Source organism: Ctenopharyngodon idella, chromosome 2 (genome assembly GCF_019924925.1).
Source record: "Ctenopharyngodon idella isolate HZGC_01 chromosome 2, HZGC01, whole genome shotgun sequence".
In the NCBI taxonomy this organism is placed as follows: domain Eukaryota; kingdom Metazoa; phylum Chordata; class Actinopteri; order Cypriniformes; family Xenocyprididae; genus Ctenopharyngodon; species Ctenopharyngodon idella.
The window spans coordinates 18920261-18943390 of NC_067221.1; the positions used below are offsets into that span (position 1 = coordinate 18920261).

A 23130-nucleotide genomic window follows, 5' to 3' on the forward strand; every position below is an offset into this window, starting at 1 on the left:
GTGCTGGTTGGAAAGCAATTCATTTGTTTTCATTTCTTTTACTAGGGTAAATCCTAAAGGAATTGTATAGGATTCAACCATTTGAACAAATTAACAAAGCGTTCCTAATGGGATCAAATGAGAATCCTCTAAGAATCAAATAAGATTCTTATAAATTTAAAAAATGAATCATGTTCTAATGGGCAGTCAAAAAATATTCCCAATTTGAATAAGGGGACTTCCTTTGTGGCAAAAGTGTTCTTAATTGTGTTGAATGTGCAATTGTAGTGTACTACAACTGTAGGCCTACTTGTTGATCAGATAATATTAATAAAAAGAAAACGCTGCCTATGTGTCCACTTTTGTGACTGTTTCTTAGCACACTTACTGTACATACACTTTCACAGTACAAGTCCCTTTGGTAATAAATGTCAAATTTAAAGTTTTCATTTAAAGTAAATTTTATATCATTATGTTTTAATAATCAGTTGTTGTGCTTTAAAGAAGTACACTTACGTTTACTAACATAGTAAAGCACATGTAAAATACTTTATTATAATTTTAATAGTAGTGTGCTATTTGATATTACATTTAAAGTTAATATATTGTAAATGTACTAAATTGCAAATGTATACGTTTCATTAGAAATTACATTAAAGTATATTTTAGTTTGCCATAAATGCTCAGTACATTCGTACACTAGACATTCGTAAAAAGAATTCGTACATTCTTTTAAAGTTATATAATTTCTGTAAGTACTCTTTTTCACAAGGGTTTGTTCTTAACATGGGTTCGAAATGTACAGGAAACCATGGTGCAAGCATACTTTTTCTAAAAATTCACGAGTTGCAATTAATAACATCAATAATCGACAATATCACAGTACAGACAAATAATACATATTTATAAGGGGCTAAATACATACTATACAAAGAGGCAATAACTCTTGAAAACACGCATTAGTTGATACTTGTTTAGCATTATAACAGTAAATGTCACAGTTAATAAAGTGTTTAGATGAGTGGTGTGAAAGTGGTGTTAAAAAGTTTAGGGGTTGCAAACAAACTACAATGTCACTTTATCAACTTCCTTAAAATAGGGTGGGTCTAAAAACATAGATGTGTATCAACATAGTGTTGACACACAGCCCTGTTGAGCCAAAAAACCTTCCTATTTGTTTCAGTAAATGATTTATGCTTATGCTGCATAAGGAAGCTTCGCTGTCAAAGTTTCAGAGCACTGGAAAATGTCAACCGTGCAGTTGCTTGCTCTTGGCAGTCAAACCAGTTGAAGTCCTCCAGGTGCACAATATGGGGCCCATATTTGTCTGCTAAAAGTATGAGAAGTTGTAAGAGGAAGTTGTTCACTCAGTCAGGTCACTTTAAAAAACAAGCTCCTGAGTCACAGGCAGAGCTGTTATTTTGAGGAACTTTGATCGGCCTGTGAGGCTCTGCTATAAAGCAGCATGTGATTCTTTTGCTGTGTTTTTTCCACTCTGCGGTATATGGAAGAAACAGGTGTGACGGCCAGTGTCACTGGAATAAATTTGACAGAAACCAGAGGAAAGATTTTGTGGAGACATTTGCACCCCCAAATGACAGGAATCTCATACACTGGTAAGAAAACCCAGTTTTCACAATTACGATGCGGTGATCCTGATGCAGTAAGTGCCATAAAATATGATATATTATGATATAGATGTGAAACATATGTATAAAAAAAGCAATGCACTGATATGATTATATTCCACCAACTTCACACATACACACACATATATATTTCCATAAGCGTATTTTTGTGTTTTTGACATTTTTATATGTTTTTATTTTTTTTAGCTCACGTACTCAGTTTCTAAGAGGCCCTGCTTCACTCTGAGTGTTACAGATGGACTCTTTGACCACACCATCTCTGTCTCCCTCACCGGTGTCTCGGCTCAGTGCAGAGGAGATGAAGTTACTTGCTAAACTTGAGGAACAAAACAGGTCATTCTTCACACCCACCCCACTGTTTCCTAGAAGCAACAACCTAAACTAAAAAGTTACACATTACATTAGTGAGACATCTCTGTGTCCACACTGCACTGTAAAAAAAGATTTTCATGATTTATCACAACATTTTTTCTTTTGTCAAATCAACTTCAATAATTAATGTGGTTCAGATAACATAATATTTTGAGTTTCTGTTGATTAAACCATTCGCCTTCATTGTATTAACTCAAATTTTTAATTTCAATGAACTCAAAAATTTGAGGCAACCAGGTAACTTACTTTTTTAAGTTAAACCAACAATTCTTTTTTACAGTGTATGTCACCAAATTAGGCTTTCTATAGGTTTAGAGAACATCATTTATTTGTTTGTTTGTTTGCTTGCTTGCTTGTTTTTATCTGTTTTTTATTTATTTATTTAATTTTATTTTATTGACATCAAACAAACAGTATTAGATGTATTTCAAATACTGTATGTATATATATATATATATGTATGTTCATATATATTCTATATATTCATGTCATCATACAAACAGTACAAAAGTATATTTATTTATTTGTTCATTTAACTGTTTAATTCATTTTATTGACTTTAAGCATAAAACAAACATTATTAGATACATTTCAAATACTGTATACAGTCATGTGAAAAAGTTAGGACACCCTATTTTATTCCATGCTTTTCTGTATCAGGACATTTACCAAAAATCATCTACTGCTTGGCAGGTCTTAAAATTTGGAAAATAAAAACTCAAATGATAAAAACACACGACATATCACACAGTGTCATCATTTATTCAACAAAAGTAAAGACAAGATGGAAAAGCCATGGGTGGCAAAGTTAGGACACCCTATGATTCAATTGCTTGTGGATCCACTTTTAGCAGAGATGTAATCATTTTCTGTATGACTTTATCAGTCTCTCACATCATTCTGGAGGAATCTGGCCCACTCTTCTTTAGCGTTGCTCCAGTTTATTGAGGTTTGTGAGCATTTGTTAATGCACAGCTCTTGCCACAGCATTTCAGTCGGAATGAGGTCTGGACTTCGACTTGGCCATTGCAAAACCTTGATTATTTTGTTTTTCAGCCATTCTGTTGTAGATTTGCTGGTGATCTTCGGATCATTGTCCAGTTGCATGACCCAATTTTGACCAAGCCTTAGCTGTCGGACAGATTGCCTCACATTTGACTCTAGAAAACTTTGGTATACAGAGGAGTTCATGGTCGACGCAATGACTGTGAGGTGCCCAGGCCCAAAACAAACCCAAAATCATCAGCCCTCCACCAGCATGCTTGACTTTTGGTATGAGGTGTTTGTGCTGATTTGCTTTTTGCTTTTTAGTGAGAAGAGGCTTTCTCCTGGCAACCCTTACAAACATTCCATGTCCCGTTTTTTTTTATAATTGTACTGTCTTGAACTTTATCATTTAACATGTTAACTGAGGCCTGTAGAGTCTGAGGTGTAGTTCTTGGGTTGTCTGCAAATTCTCTGAGCATTGTAAGCTCTGATCTTGGGCTAAATTTTCTGGGAAGACTGGCAACTGTCTTGAATGTTTTCCCCTTGTGAATAATCTATCTCACTGCAGAATAATGGACATTAAATTGTTTAGAAATGGCCGTATAACCCTTTCCAGATGATGGCAGCAACAATTGCTTCTCTAAGATAATTTCTGATGTCTTTCCTCCTTGGTATTGTGTTAACATACCTGAAGTCTCCAGACGCTCAAACCGCCAGAACTTCAGCTTTTATAGAGTTGATCACACTTGCTGATGATCAGTTAAAGGCATTTGATTAGCAGTGCCTGACCATTACTTACCCTCCTAATTCCTGTGTTAACAGTAAGGGTGTCCTAACTGTGTCACCCATGGGTTTTCCATTGTGGCCTAGTTTTTGTTAAATAAATAATGACACGGTGTCATATGTCGTGTGTAGTTATTCATCTGAAGGTTTTATTTTCCAAATTTTAAGACCTGCCAAAGACCAGATGATTTTTTATTACACCCTGATACAGAAAACCATGGAATTCAATAGGATGTCCTAACTTTTGCACATGACTGTATATATACAGTGGGTACGGAAAGTATTCAGACCCCCTTAAATTTTTCACTCTTTGTTATATTGCAGCCATTTGCTAAAATCATTTAAGTTAATTTTTTTTCCTCATTAATGTACACACAGCACCCCATATTGACAGAAAAACACAGAATTGTTGACATTTTTGCAGATTTATTAAAAAAGAAAAACTGAAATATCACATGGTCCTAAGTATTCAGACCCTTTGCTCAGTATTTAGTAGAAGCACCCATTTGACCTGATTTGGGGATCCTCTGCCATTCCTCCTTGCAGATCCTCTCCAGTTCTGTCAGGTTGGATGGTAAACGTTGGTGGACAGCCATTTTTAGGTCTCTCCAGAGATGCTCAATTGGGTTTAAGTCAGGGCTCTGGCTGGGCCATTCAAGAACAGTCACGGAGTTGTTGTGAAGCCACTCCTTCGTTATTTTAGCTGTGTGCTTAGGGTCATTGTCTTGTTGGAAGGTAAACCTTCGGCCCAGCCTGAGGTCCTGAGCACTCTGGAGAAGGTTTTCGTCCAGGATATCCCTGTACTTGGCCGCATTCATCTTTCCCTCGATTGCAACCAGTCGTCCTGTCCCTGCAGCTGAAAAACACCCCCACAGCATGATGCTGCCACCACCATGCTTCACTGTTGGGACTGTATTGGACAGGTGATGAGCAGTGCCTGGTTTTCTCCACACATACCGCTTAGAATTAAGGCCAAAAAGTTCTATTTTGGTCTCATCAGACCAGAGAATCTTATTTCTCACCATCTTGGAGTCCTTCCATGCGGGCTTTCATGTGTCTTGCACTGAGGAGAGGCTTCCGTCAGGCCACTCTGCCATAAAGCCCCGACTGGTGGAGGGCTGCAGTGATGGTTGACTTTCTACAACTTTCTCCCATCTCCCGACTGCATCTCTGGAGCTCAGCCACAGTGATCTTTGGGTTCTTCTTTACCTCTCTCACCAAGGCTCTTCTCCCCCGATAGCTCAGTTTGGCCGGACGGCCAGCTCTAGGAAGGGTTCTGGTCGTCCCAAACGTCTTCCATTTAAGGATTATGGAGGCCACTGTGCTCTTAGGAACCTTAAGTGCAGCAGAATTTTTTTTTGTAACCTTGGCCAGATCTGTGCCTTGCCACAATTCTGTCTCTGAGCTCTTCAGGCAGTTCCTTTGACCTCATGATTCTCATTTGCTCTGACATGCACTGTGAGCTGTAAGGTCTTATATAGACAGGTGTGTGGCTTTCCTAATCAAGTCCAATCAGTATAATCAAACACAGCTGGACTCAAATGAAGGTGTAGAACCATCTCAAGGATGATCAGAAGAAATGGACAGCACCTGAGGTAAATATATGAGTGTCCCAGCAAAGGGTCTGAATACTTAGGACCATGTGATATTTCAGTTTTTCTTTTTTAATAAATCTGCAAAAATGTAAACAATTCTGTGTTTTTCTGTCAATATGGGGTGCTGTGTGTACATTAATGAGGAAAAAAAACGAACTTAAATGATTTTAGCAAATGGCTGCAATATAACAAAGAGTGAAAAATTTAAGGGGGCCTGAATACTTTCCGTACCCACTGTATATTCATGGCATCATACATCTCAAAACAGTACTTATCAAAAGTATATTTATTTATTTTACAAACAAAAATTTCTATCATGTTATTTATTTATTGGTTTAATTTATTTTTTATTTACATTCAGCATCAAGCAAACATTAGATGTATTTTAAATAGGCTACTGTACGTACATTTATTCAGGTTTATCATACATCTCAAATGTATTTATTTGTATTTATTTTTTTAATTAATACTATTACATTTTATCTTTTTTATCTATACAAGGTTTTATATACATATATATATATATATATATATATATATATATATATATATATATACTGTGTGTGTATATATATATATATATATATAAAACCTTGTATAGATAAAAAAGATAAAATGTAATAGTATTAATATACTGTGTGTGTATATATATATATATATATATACACATACATATATATACACATATAGTTATTTTTACAGTCAAACCAAAAATTATTCAGACACTAGATATAATTTTTTATATATTTTTACTAGTGGGTGCAGGACACTATAGTTCATTTATGTAAGTGTGTAAGTGAGGATAGCAAAATAAAGTAAACTGTGACATATTATACCCAAAAATTCTTCATACAGTGGACTACCAGTAAAATTGATAAAAATTTGGAACCAAAAATTATTCAGACACTTTGACCTGACCATGTTTTTCATAAGTGTTATCTGACATAATTAAGATTAATTTTTTCTGACACAGTTTAACTCTGAGATCTTGTCATATTTTATTACCATTTTTTTAAACTATATAGTGAATAAACTGTATTAATGAATGAAATGTTCAAGTCTGAATAAATTTTGGTTTGACTATATATATTTATTAATTTTACATAGCTTAAATGCTCCCTTTGTATTATTGTAAAGAATTAAGGGCTTTATTATGTAAAGGATTCAGTCATTAGTCTCAAATTGATCACTCAGTGACATCATCTTATCTGTACTCCTACACAGACTGTTTGTTTTTTCATCAGGCTGCTAGAGACAGACAGTAAGTCTCTCTGCTCTGTAAACGGAGTCCTGGGAAGTCCCACCTCACCTAAAACCTTCTCTTTTGACGATGACATATGGGGTCAAGTCATTAAAGAATGGGACGACTGGAGCAAAAGAAAAGTGGGACAGATTAAGGTAACTGACAGATCGATCTATCGTTTTCAAGTCATGATTTCAGTGTGGGTGTACAATCATCAGTGAGTATATCATTTGTCTGTCTCTTTCAGGTGCTGATCAGGAGGGGTGTCCCCGCTCACCTGCGGCCCGTGGTGTGGCAGCTGCTGTGTGACGCTCAGAATGTGGCCGTGCGTCAGCGCTACTCAGATCTGCTGAAGAGCTCGTGTCCCTCTGAGACGCTGATACACAGAGACCTGTCACGCATCCTCCCACAACACCAGCTCTTTCAGAAGCACCAGGACGCCACCTGCCAGGAGCCACTGCTTAATGTGCTGAAGGTTAGATGACTGAGAATCTGATTATACTTCTGCATTTTAGGAGTATAGATAACACAATGTGGCTTTTATTATACAGGCTTACTCAGTCTTAGACCGAGAGATTGGCTACTGCCAGGGAAGTGTGTTTATTGTAGGCCTGCTGCTCACACAGGTAAAGAATTGATTTTATTAATCAAAAATATAGTCAGTGTTGGGGGTAACGCATTACAAGTAACTTGAGTTACGTAATCAGATTACTTTTCTTCAAGTAACTAATAAAGTAACACATTACTTTTTCAATTTACAACAAAAACTTTTTTGTTGTTATTAAAAAACAAACAAGCAAGCCCAGCCCAGATGAGAAAAAGTAACGCAAAAGTAATGTAATGCATTACTTTTCATAAAAAGTAACTAAGTAACGCAATTAGTTACTTTTTAGGGAGTAACGCAATATTGTAATGCACTTTAAAAAGTAAATTTCCCCAACACTGAGTATAGTTACATTATAGTTACATTTAAGTATAGTTACAAATGATAGTAGTTAGTAGTAGACTATAAATTGAGTTGATGATCTTTTAGATGGCTGAAGAGGAAGCCTTCTGCGTTTTTGTGAGGCTGATGAAGGACTTCAGAATGAGGGAGCTCTATAGATCCAGTATGGTTGAGCTCGGCTGCTGCATTTACCAGTTTGACTCTATGATTCAGGTAAACAATTAATTCTGCTCTATTTAAAGGCACATGAATTATTTATAAAATGTCCCCTCCAAAAACCTTGAGCTGAGTAAGACACATAAAGACTGTTACAAATGAGAACTGCACATATGACAAGAACTTCTGAGTCATAGATGTCCAGATTTGGTGTTATAAGGGATAGTGGGGTAAGCTGTGTCACTTTTTACCTATGTTGTCCTCTAAGCAATGAGAAAGTAGATAAATCTTAGATTTCAAGTTATATTTATAATATATAATATAAAATAATATAAAATTAATTAAAACAAATGCATAAATAAATAAATTCACATTTTTTATACATTGGTAATTCACCTAAATATATGAACAAAAGAAGTATCTTATGCTCATGAGGCTGCATTTATTTGATACAAAGTAATATTGTGAAATATTATTGCAATTTAAAATAACTGTTTTCTATTTTAATATATTTTAAAATGTAATTTATTCCTGTGATGGCAAAGTTGAATTTTCAGCATCATTACTCCAGTCTTCAGTGTCACATGATCCTTCAGAAATCATTCTAATATGATGATTTGCTGCTCAAGAAAAATTTATTATTATTATCAATGTTGAAAGCAGTTGTGCTCCTTAATATTTTTGTGAAAAAAAAAAAAAAAAAAACTTACTGACCCCAAACTTTTTAACTGTAGAATATTATATATATTTTTAGACTTAAAAAACTAATTTTACCTGCCACATCGAAAATTTTCATTTACAAAATGAAAATAAATGGGTTTTTAGCAACAAAGTGCTTACCAATACATGGGCACATGAAAAAAACTGCACAGTTTTTTTTAGAAAAAGGGTGTGACCCATCTTACCCCACTCTCCCCTACAGATTGTGGTCATCTGTTGTCTGAAGATATCTTTCTCTCTCTGATAGGAGCAGCTTCCTGAGCTTCATTCCCACTTCCAGACTCAGGGTTTTCACACCTCCATGTTCTCCTCATCCTGGTTTCTCAACATCCTCCTGTCATCTCTGCCTATCACAGCTGCCATGAGAACTTTTGATATCTTCATGTGTGAGGTACTTTTAATCACATCACCACATCCCAGCATTTCACACTGAATATCATATTTCATATCTATAGAAAATAAATAAGCTAAGACTTTTAGATAAGCTAGATAAGTTAATTATTTTATTATTGTTTAGATACTATTATAGTATTTGTTTATATTCTGAATTAGCTTTTATTTTTCAGTTTTAATTTTATATATATGTATATATATATATATATATATATATATATATATATATATTCAGTTTAATTTTAGTAATTTTATGTGGTTTTGTCATATAGTTCTACTTAACTTTATTTATTTTTTTTATTTCAGCTTTAGTTTTCAGTGTACTTCAGTGTAAACTTATTTATTCACATCAGTTATATAGGTCTTTTTTCATCGAATATTTATATTTTATTTTAACTTTATTTCAATGACCTAAAAAGATTTTTAATAATAGAGATTGGCATGGTAATGGGTATGGCAATATTAATGAATTTGGTCTTGGCGGAATAGATCTGCTATGCTGCTGCTGCAGAGCAAGTACCAAGATTTGCTACTACCAATACATTCACAGACATTGCTGTAAGCATGTAAGATATGCTGCTGCTGCTGCATATGTAACATACAGTATCTCACAGAAGTGAGTACACCCCTCACATTTTTGTAAATATTTTATTATATCTTATCATGTGACAACACTGAAGAAATGACACTTTGCAACAATGTAAAGTAGAGAGTGTACAGCTTGTATAACAGTGTAAATTTGCTGTCGACTCAAAATAACTCAACACACAGCCATTAATGTCTAAACCACTGGCCACAAAAGTAAGTACACCCCTAAGTGAAAATGTCCAAATTGGGCCCAAAGTGTCAATATTTTGTGTGGCCATCATTATTTTCCAGCACTACCTTAACCCTCTTGGGCATGGAGTTCACCAGAGCTTCACAGGTTGCCACTGGAGTCCTCTTCCACTCCTCCATGACGACATCACGGAGCTGGTGGATGTTAGAGACCTTGCGCTCCTCCACCTTCCGTTTGAGGATGCCCCACAGATGCTCAATAGGGTTTAGGTCTGGAGACATGCTTGGCCAGTCCATCACCTTTACCCTCAGCTTCTTTAGCAAGGCAGTGGTCATCTTGGAGGTGCATTTGGGGTCATTATGATGTTGGAATACTGCCCTGCAGCCCAGTCCCCGAAGGGAGGGGATCATGCTCTGCTCATTCATGGTTCCCTCAATGAACTGTAGCTCCCCAGTGCCAACAGCACTCATGCAGCCCCAGACCATGACACTCCCACCACCATGCTTGACTGTAGGCAAGACACACTTGTCTTCGTACTCCTCACCTGGTTGCCGCCACGCACTCTTGATACCATCTGAACCAAAAAAGTTTATCTCATCAGACCACAGGACATGGTTCCTTAGTCTGCTTGTCTTCAGCAAACTGTTTGCGGGCTTTCTTGTGCATCATCTTTAGAGGAGGCTTCCTTCTGGGAGGACAGCCATGCAGACCAATTTGTTGCAGTGTGCGGCGTATGGTCTGAGAACTGACAGGCTGACCCCCCACCCCTTCAACCTCTGCAGCAATGCTGGCAGCACTCATACGTCTATTTCCCAAACACAACCTCTGGATATGACGCTGAGCACGTGCACTCAACTTCTTTGGTCGACCATGGCGAGGACTGTTCTGAGTGGAACATGTCCTGTTAAACCACTGTATGCAGCTCAGTTTCAGGGTCTTGGCAATCTTCTTATAGCCTACGCCATCTTTATGTAGAGCAACAATTCTTTTTTTCAGATCCTCAAAGAGTTCTTTGTCATGAGGTGCCATGTTGAACTTCCAGTGACCAGTATGAGAGAGTGAGAGCGATAACACCAAATTTAACACACCTGCTCCCCATTCACACCTGAGACCTTGTAACACTAACGCGTCACATGACACCGGGGAGAGAAAATGGCTAATTGGGCCCAATTTGGACATTTTCACTTAGGGGTGTACTCACTTTTGTGACCAGCAGTTTAGACATTAATGGCTGTGTGTTGAGTTATTTTGAGGGGACAGCAAATTTACACTGTTATACAAGCTGTACACTCACTACTTTACATTGTAGCAAAGTGTCATTTCTTCAGTGTTGTCACTTGAAAGATATAATAAAATATTTACAAAAATGTGAGGGGTATACTCACTTCTGTGAGATACTGTACATGAATTAAGTTGAATTAATTCATGAATTGAGTTTAATGTGTCGACATAGAACTCATGTTTAATGTGATAGTTTCATTCTTACATCTACTATAATACAGTACATAGTCCTGAGATTCTTAACGTCAGTGAATAAATACATAGATCCGCAAAGAATATTCATACTCCCTAGTGGTCTGGTGGTAGAACTTTTGTTAAGCGTGTCAGCGGTTCTAGGTTCTAATCCGCCCTCGTAATTTTTTTTCTCATTAAAATCAAAGTTCATCAGTTGTATATTAAGAGCAGGGACACGTTTGTGTGCATTTTGTCAGCAGCATTAATCTATAGACTGAAGAGCGATAGACTGAAGCACTCATGTGCACGAGGCACAAGAGAATGTTCCGCCACTGATAGCATGATTTCAAAAACAACACATTCCAGTGCCAAATCGCTTCTAATTTAACACAAACAAACATCAACTATATACATGGCATTTGCATTAGGTACATCCGTGCAGCGAGAAAAAGTTTTTAAAAAGTGGTGGGTACAATATCGACCCTGGCAAAAAGTGGTGGGGATATGTCCCACCCGTCCCACCCACAAATTACGCCTATGCTTATCAGCCTGCGCCATCTGGAGTTTCATGCCAGAACTATGCCATTTTATTTTAGATAATAATAACAACACTGCCAACAGCATCTAAATATGCAGTTAAATTGACAATTTCAGTGATTATTCAGTGACGCATGTGTCTGCAGGGTTTGGAGATTGTCTTCCGGATTGGTTTGGCTGTGCTTCACATGAAGCAGACAGAACTCATCAAGCTTGATATAGAAGGAATGATGAACGTAATGGATCACTCCAAAGAAGCTAAATTTTACTTTAGTTTTTTTAAATGAACTGAAATACTGCCTCTATGAATTTCTTGGTGTTCAGAGTAATTCTGTTGTTTTCAGTGCTTGCAGAATCTAGAATCATGGGAATCAGATCCTGATGGGATGATTGAAGCAGCATATCAAATCAAATATAACCCCAGCAGAATGAAACAGTAAGCTTGTCCTTCAACCTTTTTCTCATTTTCCTTGTTCTTTTAGCCTATTATCTGGTTTATTTCACTCATTTTAGACTGAGAAAAGAGTACACCTCTATCAAAACTAAAGAGATGGAGGAGCAGGAGGAACTAAATGTGAGTGCTTGATTGTTTCTCTTCACATATTATTTCTCAACAGTACAATAAATTCAGTCTTCAGGTTATGAATCGATACCCAAGCCATTTTCAGCCACTTTTTGCAAGTACTTAGTTTGTTTTCTTGCCTTTTCTCAAGGGACTTTCCTCAGAGAACAAACATTTAAAGCATAGACTTGACATTCTGGAGAAGGTGAGCCTATTGCAGTACCTTTATGTTAAAGTTATGTTAATAAATTTTTTCTAAAGATATGTTCGTGTTCTTACTGTGCCGTCCTTCCAGAGGTGCTCTGAGAAACTGGTGTCACAGCTGAAGAAAGAGCTGGAGAAATATCTGCTAAATGCAGCCAGGTCACAAAACGCTTTAAAGGAGATGCAGGCGAACATCTTGCAGATAGAAGAGGTTAAAATCAAGTCAAATCTTATATGCAAACCCCTGTTTGCCATAAATTAACATAAAGCATAAAGCACAGTTATATAGTGCTGCAGAGATGAAATATTTTTGTAGGCCATCCCGAATCACCCCGGTTTCCTCAACAAAAACCCAATGGTATTTTTCCATTGCAGAAAATATTGATTTCGTTCATCGTGATAATCTTTACAAATGAATACAACTAATACATTTTTAAGCCTAAATACAATCACCAGAAGTAAAAAGCTAAACGCAGGCTATAAACGAACAACGCGATCACATGACTTCAACAACACCACCACTAAGCTTCCAACAACTATTTCAGTCTTTATTAAAAAAAAAACAAAAAAAAAAACATACTCTCTGAAAGTTTTAGAATAGTTTTCAAGAGCATGATTATAAACACAATGAGACTGTGAAAGCGGACTAGTGGGTATGAGTTGATCTCTTCAATGATGTTTAATGTCCCAGACAACTTCTGTAGTCCCATTTAGCCACTTTTTCAGGACAAAATAAAAGCTTTAAAAAAATCACAAGGGGTATTACTGTATTTTATGTCATAGAATTAAACATGAAAATATCCTGAGCTTGTGTTCACCACAGATCTTATTTCAGGCACTTCACCAAAAAAACCCATTCAAAAAAAACTCACTGACTTCAGGACGATTGAATCGGAAGTGCTAAAATATTTGTTTCTGGGTTTTGGCCTACAGAAATGCATCATCCCAGCACTCTATTCATAGGTATAGTGAGTTAAAGAATATCAGATATCACATGCTGATGTTTAGACAGCTGTGGGGATGCTTCAGTAATGATAAATGTTTTTGTGTGTGTGTGTTGTAGAGCAGCGCTGTGCCTGATGAGGACAGTGTGATGTATCTGCAGACGGAGCTGATCAGCTGTAGACTGCGGGAAGCAGAGGCACTTACAGAGCTCAAAGAGCTGAAACAGCACATTAAAGACATGGAAAAGAAATGGCAGGTAACTTTAGGTGGAGATAGAAAAAGAAGATATTCAGTGTTCAGTTCAATATACTATAAGTAAGGTTCATCAAAATGTCACTGTGTCACTCTCAGAGGCAGCAGGTGCATTGTGCAGGTCAGCAGAAGGTCAGCAGTGCACAGAATGACCTGCAGGTGGAGCTGTTGAGCACAAGACTGAAGGAAGCGCTGACTCAGGCCGCGCTTAAAGAGAGCCGCCACAGACTGCTGCAGCTGCAGACAGAGGTTAAAACCCTCAGCTGATCATATCTGCTGGTTTTCAACTTGATGCACTGCGAGATGAGGAACAGACGTGCAATGAAAGATTAGTTCAGGTCGCTTACTCTTAAAACTGGTTTCAAGTCAAATTTGACACAACAATACACTTTGATATAAAAGTTAGCATTAAACTTTTTCCCCCTATTTTGACGTATATTTCTGAGTGAAACAGCTTCGCGAACAAGACAAAATGTAGAGCTGGACTTCCATCAAGAAATTAATTGGATCTCATGTGAGTGACAGGTTGTCCTGCTTTCGTGCCAGTAAATATGTCATCAGAAAAGAGAGCGAGGAAGTGATTTTAATTAAAGATTATTAGGGCACATTATTTATTTAAAAATAATGATGTGCACGGATTTTTTTCTTTTTCTTTTAAATAACGGAAAAATCATTTATAGCCTAATAAATACCGCAGTAGGCTATTCAAAAAAAAAAAAAAAACTGTTTAATGACCTGCATTTTGAAATAATCTTTCTTCAGGAGCTATAAATGCCATTAAAGTGTGAAAATTAAACTGCCCTAGTCAAAAGAAGCATGCTGCTGCTTGGACAATCCATTCGTGCGAGCACCACGAGCCGCTGACAGCGGCGCAGATCAAGGCAGCAGCGCAGTGTGAATCGCGCAATCCGTCTCGCTTCAGTCGTGCTGCGTGATAGAATGGATGACAGATCACAGTTTGTTCTTGTTGTCTTTATCTAGAAAAAAAGAAGAAGTTACCGCTATCAGTTTTTGAGATTTTCAAACTTGCTATACATAGTCCTAAACATACAAATCACAATTATGGAAATTTGAGAACATTACGAGGTAAAGATCACAGCGCTCATGCGCGCGCGCGCGCGCGCACACACACACACACACACACACACACAGGCTTTATTTGTTTTGTTATACTTGTGTGGGGACCTCCATAGACGTAATGGTTTTTATACTGTACAAACTGTATATTCTGTCCCCCTACACTACCCATAAACCTCCCCATCACAGAAAACTGTCTGCATTTTTAAATTGTCAAAAAAAAACATTTTATTATGTTTTTTAATCAATCTTCCTTGTGAGGACCAGCATAAAGTCCTCACAAAGTAGGGAATCTCAAGTTTTACTATCCTTGTTGGGACATTTGGTCCTCACAAGTAGGCTATAGCTAAACATGCACACACACACACACACACACACACACACACACACACACACAAAATGGGGTTCTGTAGTTTCATGTTGGAAATGTGGTATTCAATGTCTAATTTAAACCTGAAAATGAACAAATGTTTAGGTTTTTGAAAATTATTTGACAATTATTTCGTTTAATAAAGTTATTTAAAACTTTTTTCTTTACATCATACAATGAACTGAAATGGTTAATCCGGTGAATTATAGCTGCATTTCAATATTTCAGTATTTGTCCTCTTCCCACTTTTTTCACTATTATTGTGTTAATTATGTTAACTGTGTGCTTGTTTTTTTATTCAAATGCATATACATATTTTTCAAATAACAATTGGAGAATTTGTCAATGTGAAACATCATGATGAAACATCCTGAGATTTCAAAATTATTCTTATCTCTGATTGGGAAATATTACAGTCTAGAATAGGGGTGCGTAAGACATGTCTCCTAAATCTGATTCTGACAAACTGAAATCTCTTACACTGTTACTATGTCCTCACATGGTTATTAAATGTGACTCGATTCAGTCCTCTAATTTGAACTGTTTTATTATCACAGAACAAAATTCACAGTAACCAGCTAAAGCGTACTGAAGCGCACATAAACAGTCAGCGAGATCATCTACAGGAGTTGACATCACAGAACCAAGATCTGTGCAGCCAATTACAACAGAGCAGACAACAGTTTTCAGCTGTTCAATACAAGGTAACACCACACCTGACATCATCTGCTATTTGACAGTCTGGAGGTGTCTAATTACAGTGTCATTTACCCTCGCTGACTTCCTTCAGGCTAAATTAATCCTGGACCATGACGAGCATCATTAAACTTCTCTCATTCATCCCAGCTCTGTGTTCAAGTAAAATTCTCGGTTCACTACAAGTTAAGTTCAGTTGACAGGATTGAGGAGTGGGGAATATATTTGATTACCAAAAAATAGTCCACACTTTTCTATAGAAAAAAAAGAAGAAGAAGCAAAAATCTGGCTTACAGTGAGGCACTTACAATGGACATGAATAGGGCCAATCCATAAACACTACTCGCTGTTTCACAACCATAAAACAATATGTGTTAAAAATCCGGAACAGAAAAGGAAATGAAAGCACCACACAATACACAAGCCTTTTCCATGAGCACTAATCACAGTCCACAAACAAAAACAGTTCATAGTAAAGCTGAAATCAGCAACTGTTCCATTTATTCATCACACATGACTTGTGCAAAAGTGGCCTGTCTGTTGATCACCCAAACAGAGCAGCCTCGAGGGAACCGGTATCTTCTGCTTTTTCTAGAGGCAAAGCTACGATAACATCTTTCTCACTTTCTTGGTCGAGTCTTCAGATGCTGGCGTAGTTCACACACTCAGACCAGTCCTCCACATCACACTTGTCTATCAGCTCTTTTATGCAGAAGTGATTTTGCAAGAAAATGCCAACATTGTATCTCACTTTACAGTAATGTGAAACAAATGCTTGCTTGCATTAATGTCACTCTGAAAGAGTTCCGGATGGGCTAGTCTGGCGTGATGGTGGTTGACAAAAAGATTCAGATAAATTAAAATCTGATTTCAAAACACTGAATATTACTTCACTGCTGACATTGTCGCGTTTAGCAGCCTGTTTGCATCATTTGCTGTGCTTCAATGAAATTAAGGGTTGTTTATCTTTTCTCCAGCGAAAAGAAAAGCAGGAGGAGAACATGACCATCATCGCAAGTCTTCAAAAGCAGATCACAGAGTTACAAAATCAAGTATGTCTGACCTTTTTCATTTCATGGCACATCAGTTTCCCTTCTTGCACTTCAACAGGCCCAGCAGTGTAACTATCTATAGCTAATGCCAGATTTGCTAACAAGTGGTTGGACAATCCAACCCGATCTCACAACAATTCGTATGTATTTTATGAGGTAGCTAATTCGTACAAACTCACTCATCCAAAGTTTTTTGCTAAATCGTACATATTTTACGAGTTGCCAAATTTGTATGAATTTGTACGAATGACTTACCCCTAACCACGCCCCTAAACTTATCCGTCACTGGGGTTTAGACAAATCGTATGAATTCATACGAGTGAGGTCGTATGAATTCGTACGAATTAGCCACCTCATAAAATACGTACAAATTGGTCGTGAGATAGCGTTGGACAATCAGTATTTGCATTAGCATATGGTTATGCTAATTCACAAATGAATCAACTATTTATGAAAACTATTGTACAGTAAATGTCTGGCTTTAAAGAGTTAGTTCACCCATGAATAAAAACTCATCAATTACTCACTCTTAATGAGGTTTGTTCTTGTGCGTCAAGCAAGTACGGTTGAGTTTACCATATGTGACCCTGGACCACAAAACCAGTCATAAGGGTCAATTTTTTTTTTTAAATTGAGATTTATACATCATCTGAAAGCTGAATAAATAAGCTTTCCATTGATGTATGGTTTGTTAGGATAGGATATTTGGCCGAGATACAACCATTTTAAATCTGGAATCTGAGGGTGCAAAAAAATCAAAATATTGAGAAAATCGCCTTTAAAGTTGTCTAGATGAAGTCCTTAGCAATGCATATTACTTACAAAAATAATTTTTTGATATATTTACGGTAGGAAATTTACAAAATATCTTCATGGAACATGATCTTTATTTAATATCCTAACGATTTTTGGTGTCAAAGAAAAATCGATAATTTTGGCCCATACAATGTATTGTTGGCTGATGCTACAAATATACCTGTGCGACTTATTACTGGTTTTGTGGTCCAGGGGCACATAAATGATGTGCTCAGTGTTGGGTGTAACTAATTACTAAGTAATTAATTACTGTAATTTAAGGGATTACTCTTTTTCTGTAATTTAATTACAGTTACTTCTGATGTAATTGCATTAAATACTGTATAGAATATATAACAGTTCTATCTAAAACAATAGTGGATTTAACATCAAAATTTAACAGCTAATGATAAATATATGCTTTTAATGTAAACTTCTCCCTTTAAATACTTTGATCAGTTCAAAAATAATTTATGCGATTTTTTTATCATTTATTTGAAAGAATTAAAAGAGCATTTTTTTTATGTCTCTCCTCGTATTGTTAAACTGGTCGAGGTTGATATGGGATTTGGAAAGTAATAAGTAATACAATACTTTTTAGAGAGAGTAATTAGTACAGTAATCTAATTACACTGGTGAAGATGTAATTAATTACTTTTTGTAGAGTAACTTACGTCATGTGATCTATGTTTGAGTTGATCAGTGTTTACATATGAATAAATGCCTAAATTAAATCTGTTCATAGAGCGATCAAATATGTATATGGATTACTTTTACAATGCCTTTATGAACTTTTTGAAACATCAAAGTTTTGGTGAAATTGTCTTCCAGTGGAGGAACAGACCTCAGGTTTCATTAAAAAATCCTCATTTGTGTTTGTGGATGAATGAAAGTCATACAGGTTTGGAATGACTTGAGGTTGAGTAATAAATGACAGAATTTTCAATTTTGTGTGCCCTATCCCTTTAAAGGTTTAACGTTGCAATGAAATGGAAACGTACATCTGAGTGTTCAGATGTACATCAGATGTACATCTGAGTGTTCAGATGCCTGTTCACATCAAGGATGTTAACTGCAAGGAAATGCAACTGCACGAAAGCACAAAGCCTGTCATTTGCACTCATTCTGAGAGTTGAAATGATGTCAAGATTTTCTAAGTTTTCATTGTCACTTGCTAGCCATGTTTTACACATCTTGTCAAGCTGAGGTGGTGTACCCAGACAAATAAGTCTTTACAATGAGACAGACTACAATTAGACTCTGCTGTCAGTGTGTCAGAAGCTACACAGTTAAGCTAACAGACATATGAGAATGCTAACGCTAATTACTGCAGCACAACAAGACACAGAGGAACCAAAACGAAACCTCAGTCTTGAAATGAAATTAGTCAAATTCACATGTCACGATAAGCCGTCAGAGACATGATCATGCACACATGCTGTGGAGCCAAACTTCTGCTTATTGAGCGAACATTTTCTCAAATAGCCACACAATGGCCAGGAAACTCTTAGCACCTCTCAACACGTCTGCCTCCATGTGATTTGTAGCACCCCACTGTTCAGTAGATTTACAACCAGAAACCCTGGCGTGCAGGTTCACGATGAGCATAGCTGATTACCAAGATAAAGGAAGACCTCCTCCCATTGTAACCGGTTAACCGTGCGGCCTGGTTCATTATTGTCTCGCCACATAGCATTGTCAAAAAAGGTGCTAGTGAGATAAACTGCTGTTCACATGGTGCAAGAAGAGAATAAAGCCATCTGACAAACAAGCAGTCAGTATATATGGATGAATCATTGGTTCTGGAAACTTAGTTTGAGATTTAAAAAATGTAAAAATAGTTTTAAAAATGCCTTTATTTTGACAGTATTATACTGATTTGTAACCCTTATTACCGGGGAGTCAGATTTGAGACAAGTGGCACCAGCACCCGATTTCGTTGTACCACACCACACATGAAATAATATGTTTTGTCTCTTGGAAATGCACATTTGACAGTAGCTTGAGTTTGGACACAGATGTAAATTTATTTTCACTTTAACAGTAACATCTGTAAAAAAATTTAAAAAAATACATATTTTTGGTTAAAAGTTTTACTCAGTTAGAACTCTATTCTTAGTAAAATTAACCATTGGTCTTCCATAGTATCATACATTTAGGCCCCGTTTACACTAGTGTGTTTTTGTTTTAAAACGGCGATTTAAAATGAAAACAATCCTCGCCTACACTGACGTTTCCACAGCGTTTCAGAAACAATCTCCGTCTACAAATGTCACATGACCGTTTATGCACACTGGGTATGCGCGTACAAGTGTAAACAGTTGCCTCTTGCAAATGTAGGTAGCTGCAGTATTTAAAAAATGCAGTTTAACTGCACAATAGCTGTTAAAAATTACAACAAAGCCAGCAAAGTTTTCAGTTCCTCCATGTTATTGTTTACACGGTCGTCAAGGATACACAGAGCGAACGTGGGCAGCCACGCCATCGTTTTCGAAAGTCTCCGTTTATACTGAAACGCAACCCTGGTGTTTTCAAACTAAAACGGGCTCTGCAGCAGTTTTCAAAAGTCTCCGTTTTTGAGGTTTGAAAACATCTACGTAGTGTAAACGACAGGCGTAACTGTAACAAAATAAGACCTGAATGCATTATAAGGGTCAAGGCTCAGAGCAGTTTCATGAAAAATGACCCAAAAAATTGCATCACAACACATAACACACACTTCTTTGGACATCTTTTAAAACCATCAACTTGTTTAATACCTATAGCTGGCTTTTATTTCCAATACTATGAAGATGTTTGATTTTTACCAATTTACATAGAGGAACTATCCTGTAGTTTTGATTCTGATGCATACATTTGCACTGGTGTTTCCTACTCTTTCCTATCTGAAGCGAGCAGAAACATTGTCAGTAGTTTGAGGTCTGGTGAAAAACTGCCGCTGTCTGATAACCTGTAGATGCGAGGGCCTCTCAACACCTCCTGCTCTCTGACTGATTTTCTGTGGTTTCGGTGGTGGCAAGGGGAACCAGTCTGATTAAATTTGATTGATACTTATTTCTCAAAATCTGTTTTATGTTGATAGCACTGTGTTTGGCTCATAAACTTGTAGTTATGTGTTAGTTAGAAGATCTTGTATCAGTCTGTATTGATGCAGAAATATAACGCTGTTCAGTTTAAGATGCATTCTTGTCATTAATTCTCACATGTATGGTTTTGAACTGAGCGATGTGTGTGGCTATAATCAATGTCTCCTTTTTTAAAGAGCTGCTAAGCCATGCGCCATCTCTGATTGAGCTCTGGTTGAGCTGTAGTCTCAAATTCAGAAATAACATTGTGGTCATGAAAGCTTGTATACATCTCAGTCTTTCTTCCCATACCTATCAGACAGAGTGAACAGTGCTCTGAGAAACCTCAAAACATTATCACGGTTTCTTCGTGCAGCTATTTCAATCACGTACTCCCTAAAGAGATGCAGAAAGGCTCAGCCTTAGAAGAAAGCAGAGAAAGAAAAATAGACCTTTCTGAAGTTTTGACCTATTGCTGCAGTCACTGTCTGTTTAAGTCTGTCTTTGGTTTCCTGTTCTTGATGTGAAGAGAAGGAGGTTTGTCACGTTTACACTCTGTGCTGCTTGTGAGAGAATGTAGCTGTGTCTGTCCTTTGACTTTGCTTCACATTTTCTCTTTATGCTGCCATTAGCTTTAATCTATTTCTTAGAAGACCACGGTATCAGAATTTTTCTTATCAAGAGGCAATATTTGCAATTATGGACAATTCCCTGCCTTTATAGAGCATTTGAAAATAAATAAATGAATGATTAGACTATCCATTATTATTATTATTATTATTCATAAGAAAACACCTCTAAGAAAATAAATATCTGACTCTACAGGTCACTATAGCATCTTAGACACATTAAATCCATTACTATACAGACCTACTACAGGATATTAAGAATTATAGGCCCACAGAGGTAAGATAACAGAAACAGAAACAAAAAATGGACTTTTTTTTTTTTCTTTTTTTTTTGCCTGAATATGTGAGGTGTCTTTGTCACCTTCAGTGGCAATTGTGGTTAATTCTGTTCAATTCTAAGTATGCATATCTCAATGTAGAAAAATGAAAATGAAAATTCTGTCATCATTTACTCTCTGTTCCAAAAGTGTATGAAATTCTTTCTTCTGCTGAATACAATCAAACACTGTAAACCCTAACGCTCAAAATAATTAATGGGTTTGAGCAGGACAAACTTAAATTAAACTAATTAGTTCAGCCAAATTAACTTTTATGAGTATTTTAGCACTTTCTTTTTCTTTTAAGTTCATAGAACTGATATATTTTAAGTAAACTGTTTCATTGTTTTGAGTTTTATGAACTTATTTCTTTTGATTTAGACAAACTTAAGTTTGACTGAAACTGGGCTGGGATTTCTATTTCCCAGCATGCTTTGCCCATGGCACTCGAAAGGGAGAGTAAATGCTAAAATTAAGCGTTATATAATGTTTTTTTTTTTGTTGGAAATTTAGTAGTGATTAATGTTTTGTTATGCTAATTTAGAAGAGTTTCCGTTAATGTGGGTTTTTGGAGAGTTACCATCATGGTGACAAACGGTGCATGCGAGAACAAGTATGTCAAATGCTTTAAAGTGCTGCACTCATTCAGCAAGTGCTATATGCTATTGTTAACTTGTCAGTAAATTAGCAAGTTATCCTTTTCTGAATTAGCTTGTTATAGCTAGCTAATTTTACTCTAATAAAAATGTTTACATTGGGGTTACACGATCATTTTAAGTTAAATGAATGAGTGTACTCAAACATTTCAAGTTAAGAACAATTAAACTGTATGAGTACAAAATAAAAATCTGCCAGTTCTGCTTACTTAAACTTTGATTTTCTTAACTTAAAAACAATTATCTCAAATTTTTTTGAGTTTTGCCAACTTATTCAGGTTTACAGTGAACCAGCTGATGGGCCTCATTGACTTCCAAAGCCCATCAACTGATTGCTTACCCATATTCTTCAGTCAAAACATCTTCTTTCGTGGTCAGCAGAAGAAAGAAATTCATACGGGTTTGGAAAAACTTGAGGGTGAGTAAATGATGACAGAATTTTCATTTTTGGGTGAACTATCCCTTTAAGTGTCAATATCACCAGCCCTTATTCGTCAGGTTTTCAAACAATATGATTATGTAGTTTTTGCATAATACAAGATTGTTCTCATTCTCCACAGATTCAGAGCCTCTCCAAGTGCACCACATCATTTTCTCAATCCACACTAAAGTCTTCCACACCCGCCTCTCTGGAGCACAATGACACCTAAAAATGGACAGCTGCCCTAACATCCCGTCAACCTGTCTCCAGAAGCACTGAGACACTGAAGATGTTCTATTAAGAGCGCGACCCACAGCCGCAGTGTCCACTGTATGAGAGAGTCTTCACAGCACCAGCTGTTAATAATGCTGCAACACATTAAGTGTCATGAGCAAAGACACGCTGTGACAGTTTTGCCATCAACACTTAAAAGTGACAAGATTTCGTATCCTTAAAAAAAAAAAAGAAAAAAAAAAGAATGTTAAATACATTCATG

General features: G+C 36.6%; 1 protein-coding gene across 5 annotated transcripts; it reads left to right on the forward strand.

Moving 5' to 3' along the window:
- Positions 1 to 1178: 1178 nt before the first annotated feature.
- Positions 1179 to 23113, forward strand: evi5a (ecotropic viral integration site 5a). Of its 5 annotated transcripts, none has more exons than XM_051882063.1 (18): positions 1190 to 1595; positions 1815 to 1961; positions 6610 to 6763; positions 6856 to 7083; positions 7160 to 7234; positions 7642 to 7767; positions 8678 to 8821; positions 11740 to 11829; positions 11938 to 12029; positions 12107 to 12167; positions 12307 to 12360; positions 12451 to 12570; positions 13423 to 13560; positions 13656 to 13805; positions 15561 to 15707; positions 16677 to 16751; positions 22474 to 22631; positions 22774 to 23113. In XM_051882063.1, exons 2-17 carry the CDS (start codon positions 1864 to 1866, stop codon positions 22522 to 22524), a joined length of 1803 nt encoding a protein of 600 aa, XP_051738023.1. In that variant the 5' UTR covers positions 1190 to 1595; positions 1815 to 1863; the 3' UTR covers positions 22525 to 22631; positions 22774 to 23113. The 5 variants fall into 5 exon arrangements, with proteins under 5 accessions (XP_051738047.1, XP_051738038.1, XP_051738023.1 ...); XM_051882070.1 differs by having other exon boundaries at positions 1191 to 1595; positions 22492 to 22631; XM_051882055.1 differs by lacking the exon at positions 22474 to 22631 and having other exon boundaries at positions 1195 to 1595.
- The last annotated feature ends 17 nt before the right edge of the window (positions 23114 to 23130 follow it).

Coding starts and splice junctions, on each gene's coding strand:
- evi5a (XM_051882055.1), top strand. CDS start 1,864: ATGGACTCTTTGACCACACCATCTCTGTCTCCCTCACCGGTGTCTCGG. Junction 12,361..12,450: donor GACTTGACATTCTGGAGAAG/GTGAGCCTATTG, acceptor CCGTCCTTCCAG/AGGTGCTCTGAGAAACTGGT. Junction 13,561..13,655: donor ACATGGAAAAGAAATGGCAG/GTAACTTTAGGT, acceptor TGTCACTCTCAG/AGGCAGCAGGTGCATTGTGC.